A 14,584-nucleotide genomic window follows, 5' to 3' on the forward strand; every position below is an offset into this window, starting at 1 on the left:
ATAGGCCCATTAAACATTCCTGAAACTTCCGCCATCACAACTCTGAGGTCTCTGACATGAATAATATAAAAAATAATAAACTAATCAATTACACTTGCACAATTACATTTTAAAAAGCACATACTTTGTAGTCAATATGAGCCTAAAATGCAAAATATTAACCCTGATTAGGTATAGAAAAGATCCATTTCCAGAAGCATATGCTTATAAACATAAAATTTTGAAAGGTTTTGAAAATGTTATGAAAATGTTAAATACAGTTAGAAAATAACATATATGTTGTTTTATTTATCATGTGTTATCATATTTATTGTTTTATTGCTAATATGTTTTTGTAAATTTTATTGTTTTTTTTTTTTTTTTACCATACTAGCCTACTGTTTTGAGATGTTTGCTATTTGCAGGGGTGTGAAATACTTGAGTAATTTTACTGGATTACTGTACTTATGTATTATTTTTGGGGTACTTGTACTTTATTCATCTAAACTGATTACTTGTACTTTTACTTGATTACATTTCAGAAGATAAAAAACTGTAGCCTACTTTTTATTACTTACAATTGTATTTCTACCTAAGATGTACTCATAATTTTTTTGCATTTTTGTTTTATCTCATGCACATTAAATATGGTAAACAGAAACTCAAAAGTGCCTTTGATGTGCAAGAACCAATAAGGTTTGTTTTCACGCATCAAGCACACACATTTCAGCTTCAGTTATAACTTTAATCAGGAAAATTTCTGGCATCAAAAGTTTGCTATCAAATCTGAGGAAGCATTTCAAGGTAGCAAAGTTGCTTTTTACCCCTTCAAAAAAAAAAAAAAAAAAAAAAAAAAAAATATATATATATATATATATATATATATATATATGTTCATTTTGATATATTTGTTAGCTGTAGTATACTGGCTGAATGCACAAAATGGATATTGTTAGGGATGACAGCTTTTTTAAAATTAAATGTTACAAATTTCCAAGACGTGTTTAAATGAGCATTGTATGTAAAATTAATTATTAATCATGTTTAGTGATGTTCTTACCAGGGAGTGGACATTGTACACCCCAGGCTATTTGCAAAAGTTACTATTTACTATTTACTATTTTTCAGTGTGATTTTTTTGGTGAATTGTATTAAAAAAATAAAAAAACTATTACTAACACCACTGTTATCAATTATGATATTAATGTATGGAACCCACAAAAAAAAAAAAAACCTTGTCCCCGTTTTTAAATTCGTAGATAATGACAAGTGAGATTTCAGTGATATTTTGACCACTGAATCAGGAAATGTCCCTGGTTTTCATTTCAGAAATCTGGTCACCTTACAACATGCAGGATCAACACTGTTCATGTATCGCAGAGTACGATTAAATTAATGTACATTTAACTAGTTTTAATATGGAGAGACACTGAAATGCAGACCTGTGTTTTTGGCCTACACTGTACATGATGTGAGAACAGTCCGCTATTTAGGTTTGTACTTTAGCATGGACTCACTAACTTTAACGTTAGCTAGTTTTAGCCAGAGATACTTTGCTGAAGCAGAAGATGAGCAGCTGAAAACTGTAACTTAATGACAGTATGACAACAAGAAAAGTCATGTTTTTGTCTTAATTGGGACTGGGGTTAAACCTTAAACGCTTAGGGACATTTTTCTCTGTTTTGTTTGGGTTTAGAAAATGTAATAAATTCTATTGCCCATCCTCTCAGTGTGTTACAAGTACCCCAGGCACATCGTTTTACCTTTTTTTTTTTTTTTAGCATAAACACTATCAAACCAATGCGAGCTTCAGATCTTCCAGTGTATGGAATGTTGTGGCGCTGAAACCATGGCTCCAGAAGTCCGAGTTCCGCTCCCCGTGCAAATGATACTCGACAGGCATTGGCTCATTTGCGTTTGAGGGGAGGGGCTTACCGATAGGTCAATTTAGGTTAAATACAGTAGGCCTATATCTCTGATGCATGTTATTTATATTGTTAGATTTATAATGCACTATTTTATCTTTTTATTATGTACTGGTTATGAATGCTGTGTGATATTTATCTGCTTATCTTTTTTTCCTAGCGTATAAAAACTGTGTCTCCTCTTCCTAGCACTGGTGGATGATCAACCTGTACCACAATCAACCAGCCGTGAATACTGAAGCTCTCTCTGCGTCCTCTGTAGTGTTTATTATGATACATTGGGAATAACATAAATCATAAAACTGCTACCTATCCTAAACTGGGTGTATACATCATTGTTTTCATAAATATTGTATATGACTACAGTGTCTCCTCAGAGAATCTTTCACTGAAGAAGAACTCAGTTACTTCCATGAAATTCTTTTTAAGGACCTTAAAATACGGTGGTATAAAATACGATGGTATATGACTGTATAGCAGTATCTCGATAAGTACAGAAAACAAAATACCACAGTCTTATCATTTGATACCATTTCTATACCATTGTGTCAACCCAATGCTTGTCCCTGTGCTGTCTGAATTTCAACCAAACCTCCTCTGCTCTGTGCTGCTGGAATGTGGACACTTCTGTCATGCTGACACTGTGCTGAGTGATCGTCCAGGGCCCTCTGGGCTTCTCGGCATCTGTGTTAGTTCCCTTTGCTTTCTCACACAGGTGTCATAGTTTGTCTCTTTGCATTGTAAATGGTGTGTGTCATTGTGCTCTATTAGTTCTGCCTGTATCCGGGTTCTGCTGGCGTCCACTCATCATCTGTCTGTTGATGGAGACGACATTCATCAGCAGTGCAGCCTTTACTGAATCTGACAGTCCTGTCCTCAAGCCGTCCCCCTTGGCTTCCACCAGTACAGTCATCCCGTCCAACAGACGCATCTTGGAGAGACCCAGATGTCTGCTAATGTCCCACAGTATATTCATCATGAGGGCAATTTCTGTAATGTAACTGAGGTGACAGACTTCTGTTGCATCTCAGGCACTCCATGAAATCTGGCGCGGGTGGCTGAGGGAAACGAGTTATTGGCTGTTGCCTGTTACATATGGGAATGGTTTCCAGGTGATGCTTGGGACAACTCATCTGTTCAGTCTCTTTTAGGTGCCAGCATCTTTTCACACTTGTGTGTTAGTGGGTGGAAAACCAATATATGCTGTTGCTCTGAGTGTGTGCTGGAAGTCTCAGTGGAGAGAGGATAGGCTGTGAAATGACATGCTCATTACAGGTCCTGTCTGTGTAATAAAAATATATTTTATAAAAGATTATTTTCTGCAAGATTAATATATAAATAATTGTTATATCAATTATGGTTTTGTGTTAAAAGTTAAATAAGTTTTATTTTTGCTTCATTTAAATCCTTGATGTTCAACTTAACCATGGTAAGAAAGGGAAAGAAACAAAGAAGTTTATGAGAAGTATGCTAGTGACAAAGAGATATGTGTCCTCTGCTGAAAAACTCCCATAGAGCCTCTGTCATGGATCATATTTTGTAGAAGATCAGATTTTGTTTTGTACCAGTAGAATTAGGTTTGCTGATGCTGTTGGCTCAGGGAGGACTCACCACACAAAACATACAAAGGCTGCTCTGGTGTATCCATTTGCATTTGTGTTTTTGTACTGGTTAGACTGGGTGAAATACTGGAGTGTTGAATGCAGTACCAGATGCTGGAGCTCTTATGCATTGCTTTAATAAGTAATAGAAACAAATGTCTTTGTAACATGGTAAAATCACATATTCATTACACAGAGTTTAAGAAAAATGCTAATGATGATTGATCTATCATTTGAATAGGCTAAACCTGTCCTGCAGTGCCTGTATGAAAGGGATCAAACTGGCTTTTCTTGCCCAGTTTTTCCCTACCTTGCCACAGACAATGAAATACTGGATCAGAGAGACCTTCCTCATCTGAAGAAATAAAGAACTAAAACAAAATTCAATTTCTGCACTAATATCATGCAGCTGACATAACTCACTCTGTTGGTTTTAACACTCAGTCGGCATTACAATGTGCATGGAATGTATGCATGCTTTCATAAATGTCTAAAAACCCATCAGTAAAATGCATCAACAAAAGATATGCCTATATTATGGGAAATTTAAGTTTTGGATAAATAGGCCTACGCAACTTTTCCACCAGAAGAAATGCGGCTGTTACAGTATGCATGAATTGTGACCAGCAGATGGCGCTACTGTCACATTCACCTGGCCACAGACTTTCCTTCATGTGTCTGTTGTGACAGATCTGTTGTTGAGATGTCTTCTCTGTTTCCTGGAAATCTTCTTGACGTGCACGTAAGAAATGTTTGTCTGACTTCAGATTTTCATTAAAAAAAAAAAAAAAAACTTTGCGTATTTGATCATCAAATAGTCACTTCTTAAAACATCTCATGTATAGGCCTAGTCATATGAAAATACTAATAATGAGTGTAATTAAGTAGACATAGATTAAATATTTCAAACTTGTGGTTTAAAAATATATAATTTATCCCTTAACTGTGTGAATTATAGTCAAATAGAAAAATATGTTGTTACAAAAAAGTTTATTTTATCCCTTTATTCGTTTGTGTCTGCAGATTTCAATTCTACATATCTTTAAAGGCTGTTTTCTCAAAAGGAGTTTTTCTCCTGCACTGGGTCAGAAATCATTTCAATAGCACTTACATACACCAAACCTTTCAGTTATATTCCTGTCTTTATTCTGAAAGTTTTTACAGAGGGGATTGTTCATATATCATTTGTCTGATTATTTAACATTTTATTCAATAATAATAATAATAATAATAAGGATTTAATTATACGGCAGGCATCAGACACATACTTAATTATAACCTAAAGCCTTAATTATTTCAAAATAAACAGAAGAGAACTTTGTAATTCGGATGATACTAGTTTAGTCATGGATAACACAAAGTAGAAGTGTTGCTTTGTAAGCTAAATGAAAAGGAATTGAAAAGCAGAAAGTTTCAGTCAGAAATCAGACTAAAACCACAGACAAAAGATGAACAGCTCCTCTCTCTATAGTGACAATGATACAGTACTGGACAGCTGGTCTTCTGCAGGGAACACTGCAGTCTGTGTGATCCTGGGTGTGTGTTTCCTCATGGGTACACCTGGGAACCTGCTGGTGGTGTGGACCATCCTGAAGCATTTAAAACAGTGTTCACATACCGTGCTTCTCTGATTCATTTCGGGGATTCCAGTCATCCTTACCCAGTATCTAGATGATGATGATGATGGATTGAAACATTGCTTGTACCGGGAGTACAAGTCTATGTCTTTTGAAGTCTTTTGTATGTGTTTGGAGACTCTGCTTGGTTTAATTATTCCATTTCTCACACTTGGGATCTCCTATACTGTCTAGTTGCTGTCCAGCTTAGAAAGTTGCGCTTTAGGACCAAGAAATCGGTCTTCCTCATTCATGGAGTGGTCGTGGTCTTTATTTTGTTTATTTTGTTAGTTACCACACTACACCCTCAATGTCATAGGGATGGTGGTTCTTCTAGTAGGACAATCAGATGAACAGCCTCATGTCCCAAATAGCATTGTCTTCGTTTCTGGAGCTCTGGCATTTATCAGTAGCTCAGTAAACCCTGTCTTGTATGCATTTGCTTCTAAAAACTTGCATGGAAATCTGAAATCTTCTGGGATAGTGAAGATGTTTCAGGAGTTAGCCACACAAACACAGATTCTGGCCTGCAGCATGGAAAGATCCTTGAAGATTCCAGTGGTGGTGAACAGAGGGATCTCACAGATGTCTAAGTAAATGTTAGACTTATGAGAAATTTTGAAATTTTTTAATGGTTAAAATTATTTAAATGCCATGGTATTTATTTTCTTTTTCTTTTTTTTTTATCTTTTCTTTTTTTTTTTTTTTTTTGGTAAAACTTGTTTAAATACCATAATATTTAGATTTTTTTATTAGTAAAAGTTTTTATTATGCCATAATATGTATCTATTTTATGGTCAAAATTGTTGAAATATCAAACTTTTGTGGTTACATTTATTGAAATGACAAAATGTTTTGATGTTTTAATGATAATACTTGTGTAAATGCCATAATATCTCAAACATTTGTGGTCAAAGTTGTTTAAATCCCATTATATTTTCTTTTTTTAGTTGTTTAAATGCCACAATGTTTTGTTTTTTTTTAATTATTCAAGTTGTTTAAATGTCATTATACTTAAAACAGAGGTGAAAAGAATTATTTAAAAAATATGTAAAATAAAATATTCTGCTTGAGCATTTCTCTGCTCCATTGCTGTATATCTGAAGGGTTCTGTGCTGTTAAGATGGGCCTAGTTAAAATGAACAGTGTGGTAAACTGACTCAAATTTGCCAGAAATTCATGTGAAAGTTTTAAGTGTGAACAGAAACTGTAATTGCATCCTCTTTCTACATCTAATTTCACAGTTGTGATTCTCCTCCCATGCTTACGTACATACTTTTTGTTTGTGTTTTTAGCAGACAATCACTTCAGACGTTTCTTCTCTTCTTTGCTCAAGTTCTGTTTTTCCACAAACGGGAAGTAAGTTTTGCTGAGGCAAAGTGGTTTTCTAATTCAGTGTTTAGATGTATAGCAGACTCGAGTGGACAGAGAGGGAATCATGAACGCTACAGCTGATTTTCAGGCAGATGAGGAGACCGATCTGGGCTTGGTGGGGGCCTGTGTGATCCTGGGTGTGTGCTTCCTAGTGGGAACACCTGGGAACCTGCTAGTGGTGTGGACCATCCTGAAGCATGTAAAACAGCGTTCACATACGGTGCTTCTCATCCTCCACCTGGCAGTCGCAGATCTTCTGGTGCTGGTCACTCTGCCGCTGTGGATCTACTCGCTGGCCCGTTCCTGGGTGTTTGGAGAGGCAGCCTGCAAAGCCATGGTGTACATCATCAATGCCTGCATGTACAGCAGCGTCTTCATCATCACCACCATGAGTGTGGAGCGCTTCCTGGCCGTCAGATACCCCTTTGCCTCAGTGGTCTGGAGGAGGAGACAAGCACTGAACAAGGTACTTCTAATGATATGGACGGCTTCATTTCTCCTCAGTATTCCCGTCATTGTAACTCACACTTTGGAAGAAGTTCAAGGACAAAATCAATGTCTGTTCAGGGAGTATGAGACTGACACCCAGGAGGCTGTGTTGCTCATTTTAGAATCTCTTATAGGTTTTGTCATCCCTTTTTTCACTCTGTTGGTCTGTTACGGCTGCCTCTTCAGTCGCATAGTGCAGATGAACTTCAAATCCAAGCGTAAGTCGACGGTTCTCATCTGCAGTGTGGTGGTGATGTTCGCTCTCTGCTGGATTCCTTACCATGCAGGGAACTTTCTTGCCCTCATCTCACTCGCTCTCAAGCATTCAGACCACGACATGGCGAAAAGTTTGGAGGACGCCTGCACCACAATGACCATTATAGCAGGAGCCCTGGCATTCATCAGTAGCTCAGTCAATCCAGTGCTTTACGTGTTTGCGGCACGTACCTTCCGCACCTCGCTCCGGGAAACTGGAATACAGAAGCTCTTCCAGCATTTGTCCAGTGCAGGATCAGGTGAAGGGAATAAAGAGTTATCATTTGTGTCCAAAAGACAGAATTCACACACCACCAACTCACAGTGTCTCACGGACTCAAAAGTGCCTGTAGATGTGGCTATGGAATCAAGCATCATTACTTCAGACTGACTTTGTAAGAAGCGTTATAACCATTTTAATGGTTATTTCTAAAAAAAAGAGTGCTTGAAGTTTTTCATGTAATTTTGTATTTCAGAATTGTATTCAAAGGTAAACATTTTGTACATTTTGTCATTTACATTTAGATTAAGTCATTTAGCAGACGCTTTTATCCAAAGCGACTTACAAATATGGACAATGGAAGCAATCAAAATCAACAAAAGAGCAATGATATACAAGTGCTATAACAAGTCTCAGTTAGCTTAATGCAGTACACATAGCAAGGTTTTTTATTATTATATAATAAATAAAAAGAAAACAGAGTAAAAAAAGAATAGAGCAAGCTAGTGTTAGAGGTCTTTTTTTGCTTTTGTTAACTGTATAATAAATAAAAAGAAAACAGAATACAAAAAGATTAGAGAAGCTATCTTTTTTAAAGAAAACAAGCAATTAGTAAATGAATAGACTGCAAGTCTAAAAGTTTTTTTTTTTGTTTTTTTTTTTATTAGTATAGTTAGTGTTTGGGTTGGTTGGTTTAGAGGGTATGGAAGAGATGGGTTTTTTGCTTTTTTTTGTGTTTGTCTAAGGACTTGAGTTGGGCAGGTCATTCCACCAGGAGGGAACATTTCATTTAAAAGTCTGGGAAAGTGATTTTGTGCTTCTTTGGGATGGCACAATCAAGCAACGTTCACTTGCAGAACACAAGCTTCTAGAGGGCACATAAGTCTGAATACAGTACAATGAGACTGTAAGAAAAGTAAAATATTTGCTTGTGCCTTGTTCTTTGTGTTCTGAGTATATTTTAATACTCACTAAGATGTTATAACTTAAATTGCAACTGCATATTCTATGATGAAACCACTTTTATATTTGTGATACAACTCAAATGCATTTATAGCAAATATTTCTGTCTGTTTAGAATCAAATTCCCATGGTATCTTACTGTCTTACGTCATCTGTGCATTTCAACATCTTCCTTTTTCTTGAAACTTGTGTGTTTGTCAATCTTGTAATGGTGTGAAAGAGGAAGTTGGCATTAAACGGAACTGATGTCTGTCTAGAAAAAGACTCTACTGAAATATCATTCTTTTCTAGTGCCCCTTTCATATGAAAATTGAACGGCAGTTATTCTTTAAAACCTAAACGTAAAAACTGTCTAAAGCAGAAGAAAAGCTTACCAGGCTGTTTTTTCTTCTGTGAAATCTTTTTCGGCACTTTTCAATGATATACCTTTATTAACTGAATTTCACAGTATAGAATGGGCACAGACTCACAGATTTTTTTTTAAGCTTGTGATTACATCCAGTCCATGTTTGATATTTTGAGCTGATTTTAGAACACATTGTTTTCATTTGTCATGTGTCTCTTAGCAACAAGGCACATGTTTCTGTGTGAGTTTTTCCAGTTTTCTTTGTAGCCATCAGAGGTGGGTAGAGTACCCAAAAACTGTACTCAAGTAAAAGTAAAAGTACTTCTAGAAATATTTACTCAATTAAAAGTAAAAGTACTTCTAGAAATATTTACTCAAGTAAAAGTAAAAGTAAAAGTAAAAGTAATAGTCTGAATAGTTACTTGAGTAAGAGTAAAAAAGTATTGGATAAAAAAACTACTCAAGTAGTTAGTTACTAGTTACTTTGGATCATATACTGTATATCTATAGTCTATTTTTATTTAGATATTTAGATTGATTTAAGTAATGAATAAAACACTGACTTCACTTTTATATGCACACTGTGTGTAACACACACACATATATATATATATATATATATATATATATATATATATATATATATATATATATATATATTTTTTTTTTTTTCATCAGTCTTTATGCCAGTCTTCAGTGTCACATAATCCTTCAGAAATCATTCCAATATGTTGATTTACTATCAATGATGTTCTTTTTAGCTTTCTATTCATCAAAGAATCCTAAACAAACTGTCACATGTTATTAAGCATCAGAACTGTTTTCAGCGCTGGTAATAAATCAGTATATTAGAATGATCTCTGAAGGACCATATGACTCTGAAACTGATGAAAATTCTGATTTGCATCACTGAATTAAATTATATATTAATTATAGACTATATTAATTATGTATTATATACAGGGGCGTCAGTTTGTGTTGAAAAGTGGTGGGGACAAAAAAAAAAAAAAAACACGCATAAATAAGCAACACTTGCACAGGATAATCAATTGTAGAAAAATGCAGTAACTTAGCTAGCTAAACATTTAACCCTTTCACACGTAAGTTTGAAATATTCTGGCTGACCCCCCAGTATGAGTTTTTCAAGGCACCCGTAATTTAGAATGTGTCGCTTTATGGTTTCCATGGTGACGCGTCATTGCTTGTCACGTGACACACCGCAGCAACAATAGAGCTGAATGAATGATGATCTGCTTTTATGTCATTTTTCCTTTTTTATTCAAAATATTCAAATATTTTGTAGATATGGCATGAAATTACTGATATTCCGATTGTCAAATATATGCAAGTTGAAGTGTTTTGCTGTTTAAACACCTTTATAACGATCGCGTTAGTTGAGCTGTATGCGCGAGTTGTGCCGCAGACGCAGTTCAGAGAATCGGATCTGTTGGATTTACAACACGTGAATTCATCCACTTCTCCCGAAATACATAAAAGTAAGTGGCTGGTGAACTGGGAGAAGAATAGAGTAAACTTTAAAGTTACTTACACAATGTGTATCTGATATGAATAAAACGTGTCTAATTATAATTGAAAGGATTATTATTGCCTCTTCCTTTCACATCAGTGTGTATTTTACAAACTCTAAATGTACTGTTTTTTTTAGTACTTATATGTCTAAAACCTAAAATAAACATTATGTGGTTGAAAACACTGTAAAGTTGTGATATATGACAGCTCTGATCGCGCCTGTCTCTGGCTCAGCGCCAGCCAACACGCGAAAGCACATTTGAATTCAGCAGCTGATCACGTCATGCACTGACCGTTAATCACAACGGTGTGATCGACTGCAGTAGCCTAATTTACAGCAACCCAAACTCACAATGTCCAAGAGGAAGAAGGGAAGAGACATTAGAAACTACTTTAGCAAACAGGGCTGTACTGTGAGTGATGATCTTATTATGGAGGCCTACTGTAAAATCCAGCAATAAGAAATATGTTTGCAAAACTAGCTATTCTAGCTGACTAGCTAGTTAATCAGTCCATCTAATCAACGTTACATTATGATTTAACAGTAGGCCTGCTGATTACCTCTATTATCTAATGAACAGTAACAGTTTTCCTGTTGTAGACTGTTGCTTAGCTGTAGTTGATAGTCAGGGGCGCCCCCAAGGGGTGGCCACCCCTAGGATGATCACCCAATTAAACAGTCTTTAAAATGGACCAGATGCATCCACCCCTATGATGATTTGCAGTGGGTACTATTAATTTAAATGCAGAATGTAAACTCACAATTGTTTAAGAAGTGAAAAAAAAAAAAAAAATTGCAGGTTGGCGCCACCATAGTTGCTGCCCTTCGCCCTCACCCTCCCCAGTACACAGAGTGCGCGCATACGTTACGTGATGGTCTAGAGAGTCTAGTTCGCATACGCATTTTTAGTGCGTTCTTTCACTGGAAATTTAGAATTATCTAATTTTTCAAGATATACGGGGCAGACAATTTATAGATCTATATAATTTCATATAGTTACTATCACACGAAGAGTGACGTTTTTCTCCGAAAGTCAGCATAACTACAAATGTGATATTGATTTTATACAACAGTTAATTAAACAAGAAGTTAATATCAAGAGACTCTTTTTTTTTTTTTGCTTTATTTTTTATCCCTTTTTTTTTTTTGCTCTATTTCTAAAAACAAAAATCATTTCAAACACAGACACTGTTTTGTATGGAAGCAGATTAGTCTCAAATATAATTCACGCAAAAAACACGATTCACACATGCGTAGACAATTTCACATGCATGAAACCTAATTCACGTACACACAAAAAAAATTCACGTGCGTGAAAAAAAAATATATATTCACAAAAAGCAATTCACATGCGCAAAATAAAATTATATATTCATTAAATACATTTCACAAATGCAAAACACAATTCGTAGATATACAACTGTGCACAAAAACCTTTGAATGTTTAAAATGTACGAGTGTCTGAATGTACAAATCGTCATTTACTACGAATCCACTCGGATTTGTGTGTGTGTGTTTTTGAGACTTCCCTGGCAGAGCTCTCTTCCCACGTGGGTCTGTCGTACTCTTTAGCCAATCAGATGCGAGCTTACCATTCAACCAATCATATCATAAGCCACTGAGAGTGCATTCAAGGAGCACGATTCTTTGCACCTTTTGCGCAATATGGATTAATTAGAACGGAAATTAAGCCTTTACATCAGTAATCCCATAGACAGTAAAAGAAATGGACACAGCGACCCAATTGGAACTCAATTGAGACAAGTGAAGCCCATTTTTAGCGATTTTTAGCACTTCCGTTTCTGACGTGCAGACTCAAACTAAGCTTGATGACATCAGCAACCTGTCTGACAGATGTAAATCTTCTAGTAGCTGTGCGTGCAAACTGCCATCGTTAATTTTGCAGAGACGGCGAGCTTGAGCGGGGAGTTCTTTGGCGTGAGTGAGCAGGAGTAAGTATTCTGATTAATTATTTTGTATAGTATTTTAAAATGTAACGCCAGGGCTTCTATGGGCTTCTCTCTTGACGTCTCCCCGATTGCCTGTGAGCTTCTGAATGCACTCTCAGTGGCTTATGATATGATTGGTTGAATGGTAAGCTCGCATCTGATTGGCTAAAGAGTACGACAGACCCACGTGGGAAGAGAGCTCTGCCAGGAAAGTCTCAAAAACACACACACACAAATCCGAGTGGATTCGTAGTAAATGACGATTTGTACATTCAGACACTTGTACATTTTAAACATTCAAAGGTTTTTGTGCACAGTTGTATATCTACGAATTGTGTTTTGCATTTGTGAAATGTATTTTATGAATATATAATTTTATTTTGCGCATGTGAATTGCTTTTTGTTAATATATATATTTTTTTCACGCACGTGAATTTTTTTTGTGTGTACGTGAATTAGGTTTCATGCATGTGAAATTGTCTACGCATGTGTGAATCGTGTTTTTTGCGTGAATTATATTTGAGACTAATCTGTCTCCATAGTTTTGCGTCTCTGAGCAACACGACAGTTTCGTTCCTGAATGAATCAACCGTTTAAATGATTCGGTTCAATCGCAATGACTCACTTTTTAACAGTGACTCGCTGCCACCTACTGGCAGTTGTAATTTCACATTTAAGGTACCTTTTCATTTTTTAAAATATTTTCAAACATCAGTTTTCAATGTTTTATGTTTCAAATATCAAAACATTATTTATTCATTTGTAACTGCAGGTTAAAGTATTCCATGTACTTGCACTAACATCTAAATGGCACTTCAGATGCAGCTTCTGTTTTCTCTGCATTGCAAAGATCAATTTTGTTGATGCTGATTGCATTTGCTTGTTAAAATCCCAAATGCAAGTATTTGACCTAAAAGATGGGGCACACTTTTAGAAAAAAATGGTGTAAAGGTAAAAATAAAAAATTCAGGAGTCAGCTGTCAGCACAATTAGAAATAAGTTTTCAGCACAATGACACACTCAGCAAAATATTGTCTATTTATCATTATTTATCGTCATTTTTGGCCATGTTCACTGCCAATTACACCTACAAAACCTGCTCAGAAGTGACTTCTGCGTTTGTTGCTTGTTGCTCCTGCCTCATCTGCTGAAGCAGAGAGAAGCTTCAGTGCCTTGAGACGCCTGAAGACCTGGCTGCACTCTTCAATGTCACAAACACGACTCAACAGTGTGGCTGTTTGTCATGTTCACAGAGAGAGAATGTATAACTTGGACAAGAAGAAACTGTGTCAAGAATTTGTTCAAGTTACTGATCGGCGCATGCATGTTTTTGGGTCATTTTAGAATCAGTAATAGTTTATTTTGTTTAAGTTACTTTATTTGGACAATGTACATTGTTTCTTTCTGAATCTAAACTGCATTGCATGTTTTATTTTGTGCAAATAAACCTTTAACATTTCTTGGTTCGCTTGATTTTTTAGAACATTTTAACCAAATGTTTTCAAAAAGTGGTGGGGACAAAATCAGCCATTTCAAAAAGTGGTGGGGACATGTCCCCAGCGTCCCCAGTGTAAATGACACCTATGATTATATATGTATAAATAACCTCTGACACAGAGAAGAGTGAAAACTCCTCACACAATAATAAAGTTACCGAACATCTGAACATAACGAACCAAATGCACATTGACGGATCTCCTTCCGTCTGTTCTGCACAATGTAAACGAATGTATATTTCTGCAAGCGTAAATATTGTGGAAATATCAATATTAACTGTGTCTAGGCGAAGGCATTCCTCCTGGAACAGAGCTCCCGCGGGTTTGGAGGGTATTCATTTCATACTCTGTGACAGCTTATTTAATGTAAACAATTATACATCGTAGTTAATTTATAAGTTACACGTACAACAAACTGGTAATGTCAGGTGGTATCGTGTACTGGCATCGAATCCTAAAGAGATATTTCAGAATATTTAGTCAGGTTGTAGTTGAATGGTGCAACGACTAAGACCTGCCCATAAACGTCACATTAAAGAAGTGAAGTGTGATTGGTGGTTTAACGTGCCAGTCAAACTCCCCTTCATATCTACACGACCAGAATAAACTACAACAATCATTGATATTATATGTAGCACAGTTTATATCAATAGTCTAAAACTTTGTTTTGTGAGACTTTTGTGTGTTTGTCTAGTGAAAGTGGCAGAAACGAATATCAGCAGTTTTTGAGAGTTTATGGAAGCGCACTGGCCACATCTAAAATAACTTTTATTACAGCTTTTATTCAGGGAGCTGATATGACGGAGCCTTAATCCTGTGTGAGTGTATGATTTTAAACAT

The 14,584-nt window shown here is 36.0% G+C and overlaps 1 protein-coding gene and 1 pseudogene across 1 annotated transcript; both read left to right on the plus strand.

Annotated features, from left to right (window-relative positions):
- The first annotated feature begins 4,953 nt into the window (after positions 1 to 4,953).
- LOC109102657 lies at positions 4,954 to 5,724 on the plus strand (annotated as a pseudogene).
- Positions 5,725 to 6,251: 527 nt separating this feature from the next.
- LOC109102084 (leukotriene B4 receptor 1-like) lies at positions 6,252 to 7,784 on the plus strand. The gene has a single exon (XM_019115397.2). It carries the CDS (start codon positions 6,560 to 6,562, stop codon positions 7,628 to 7,630), a length of 1,071 nt encoding a protein of 356 aa, XP_018970942.1. The 5' UTR covers positions 6,252 to 6,559; the 3' UTR covers positions 7,631 to 7,784.
- The last annotated feature ends 6,800 nt before the right edge of the window (positions 7,785 to 14,584 follow it).

Source organism: Cyprinus carpio, chromosome A7 (assembly GCF_018340385.1).
Source record: "Cyprinus carpio isolate SPL01 chromosome A7, ASM1834038v1, whole genome shotgun sequence".
Classification (NCBI taxonomy): Eukaryota; Metazoa; Chordata; class Actinopteri; order Cypriniformes; family Cyprinidae; genus Cyprinus; species Cyprinus carpio.

What these genes read in the sequence shown, in the direction of transcription:
- LOC109102084 (XM_019115397.2), top strand. Translation starts at nt 6,560, where the DNA reads ATGAACGCTACAGCTGATTTTCAGGCAGATGAGGAGACCGATCTGGGC.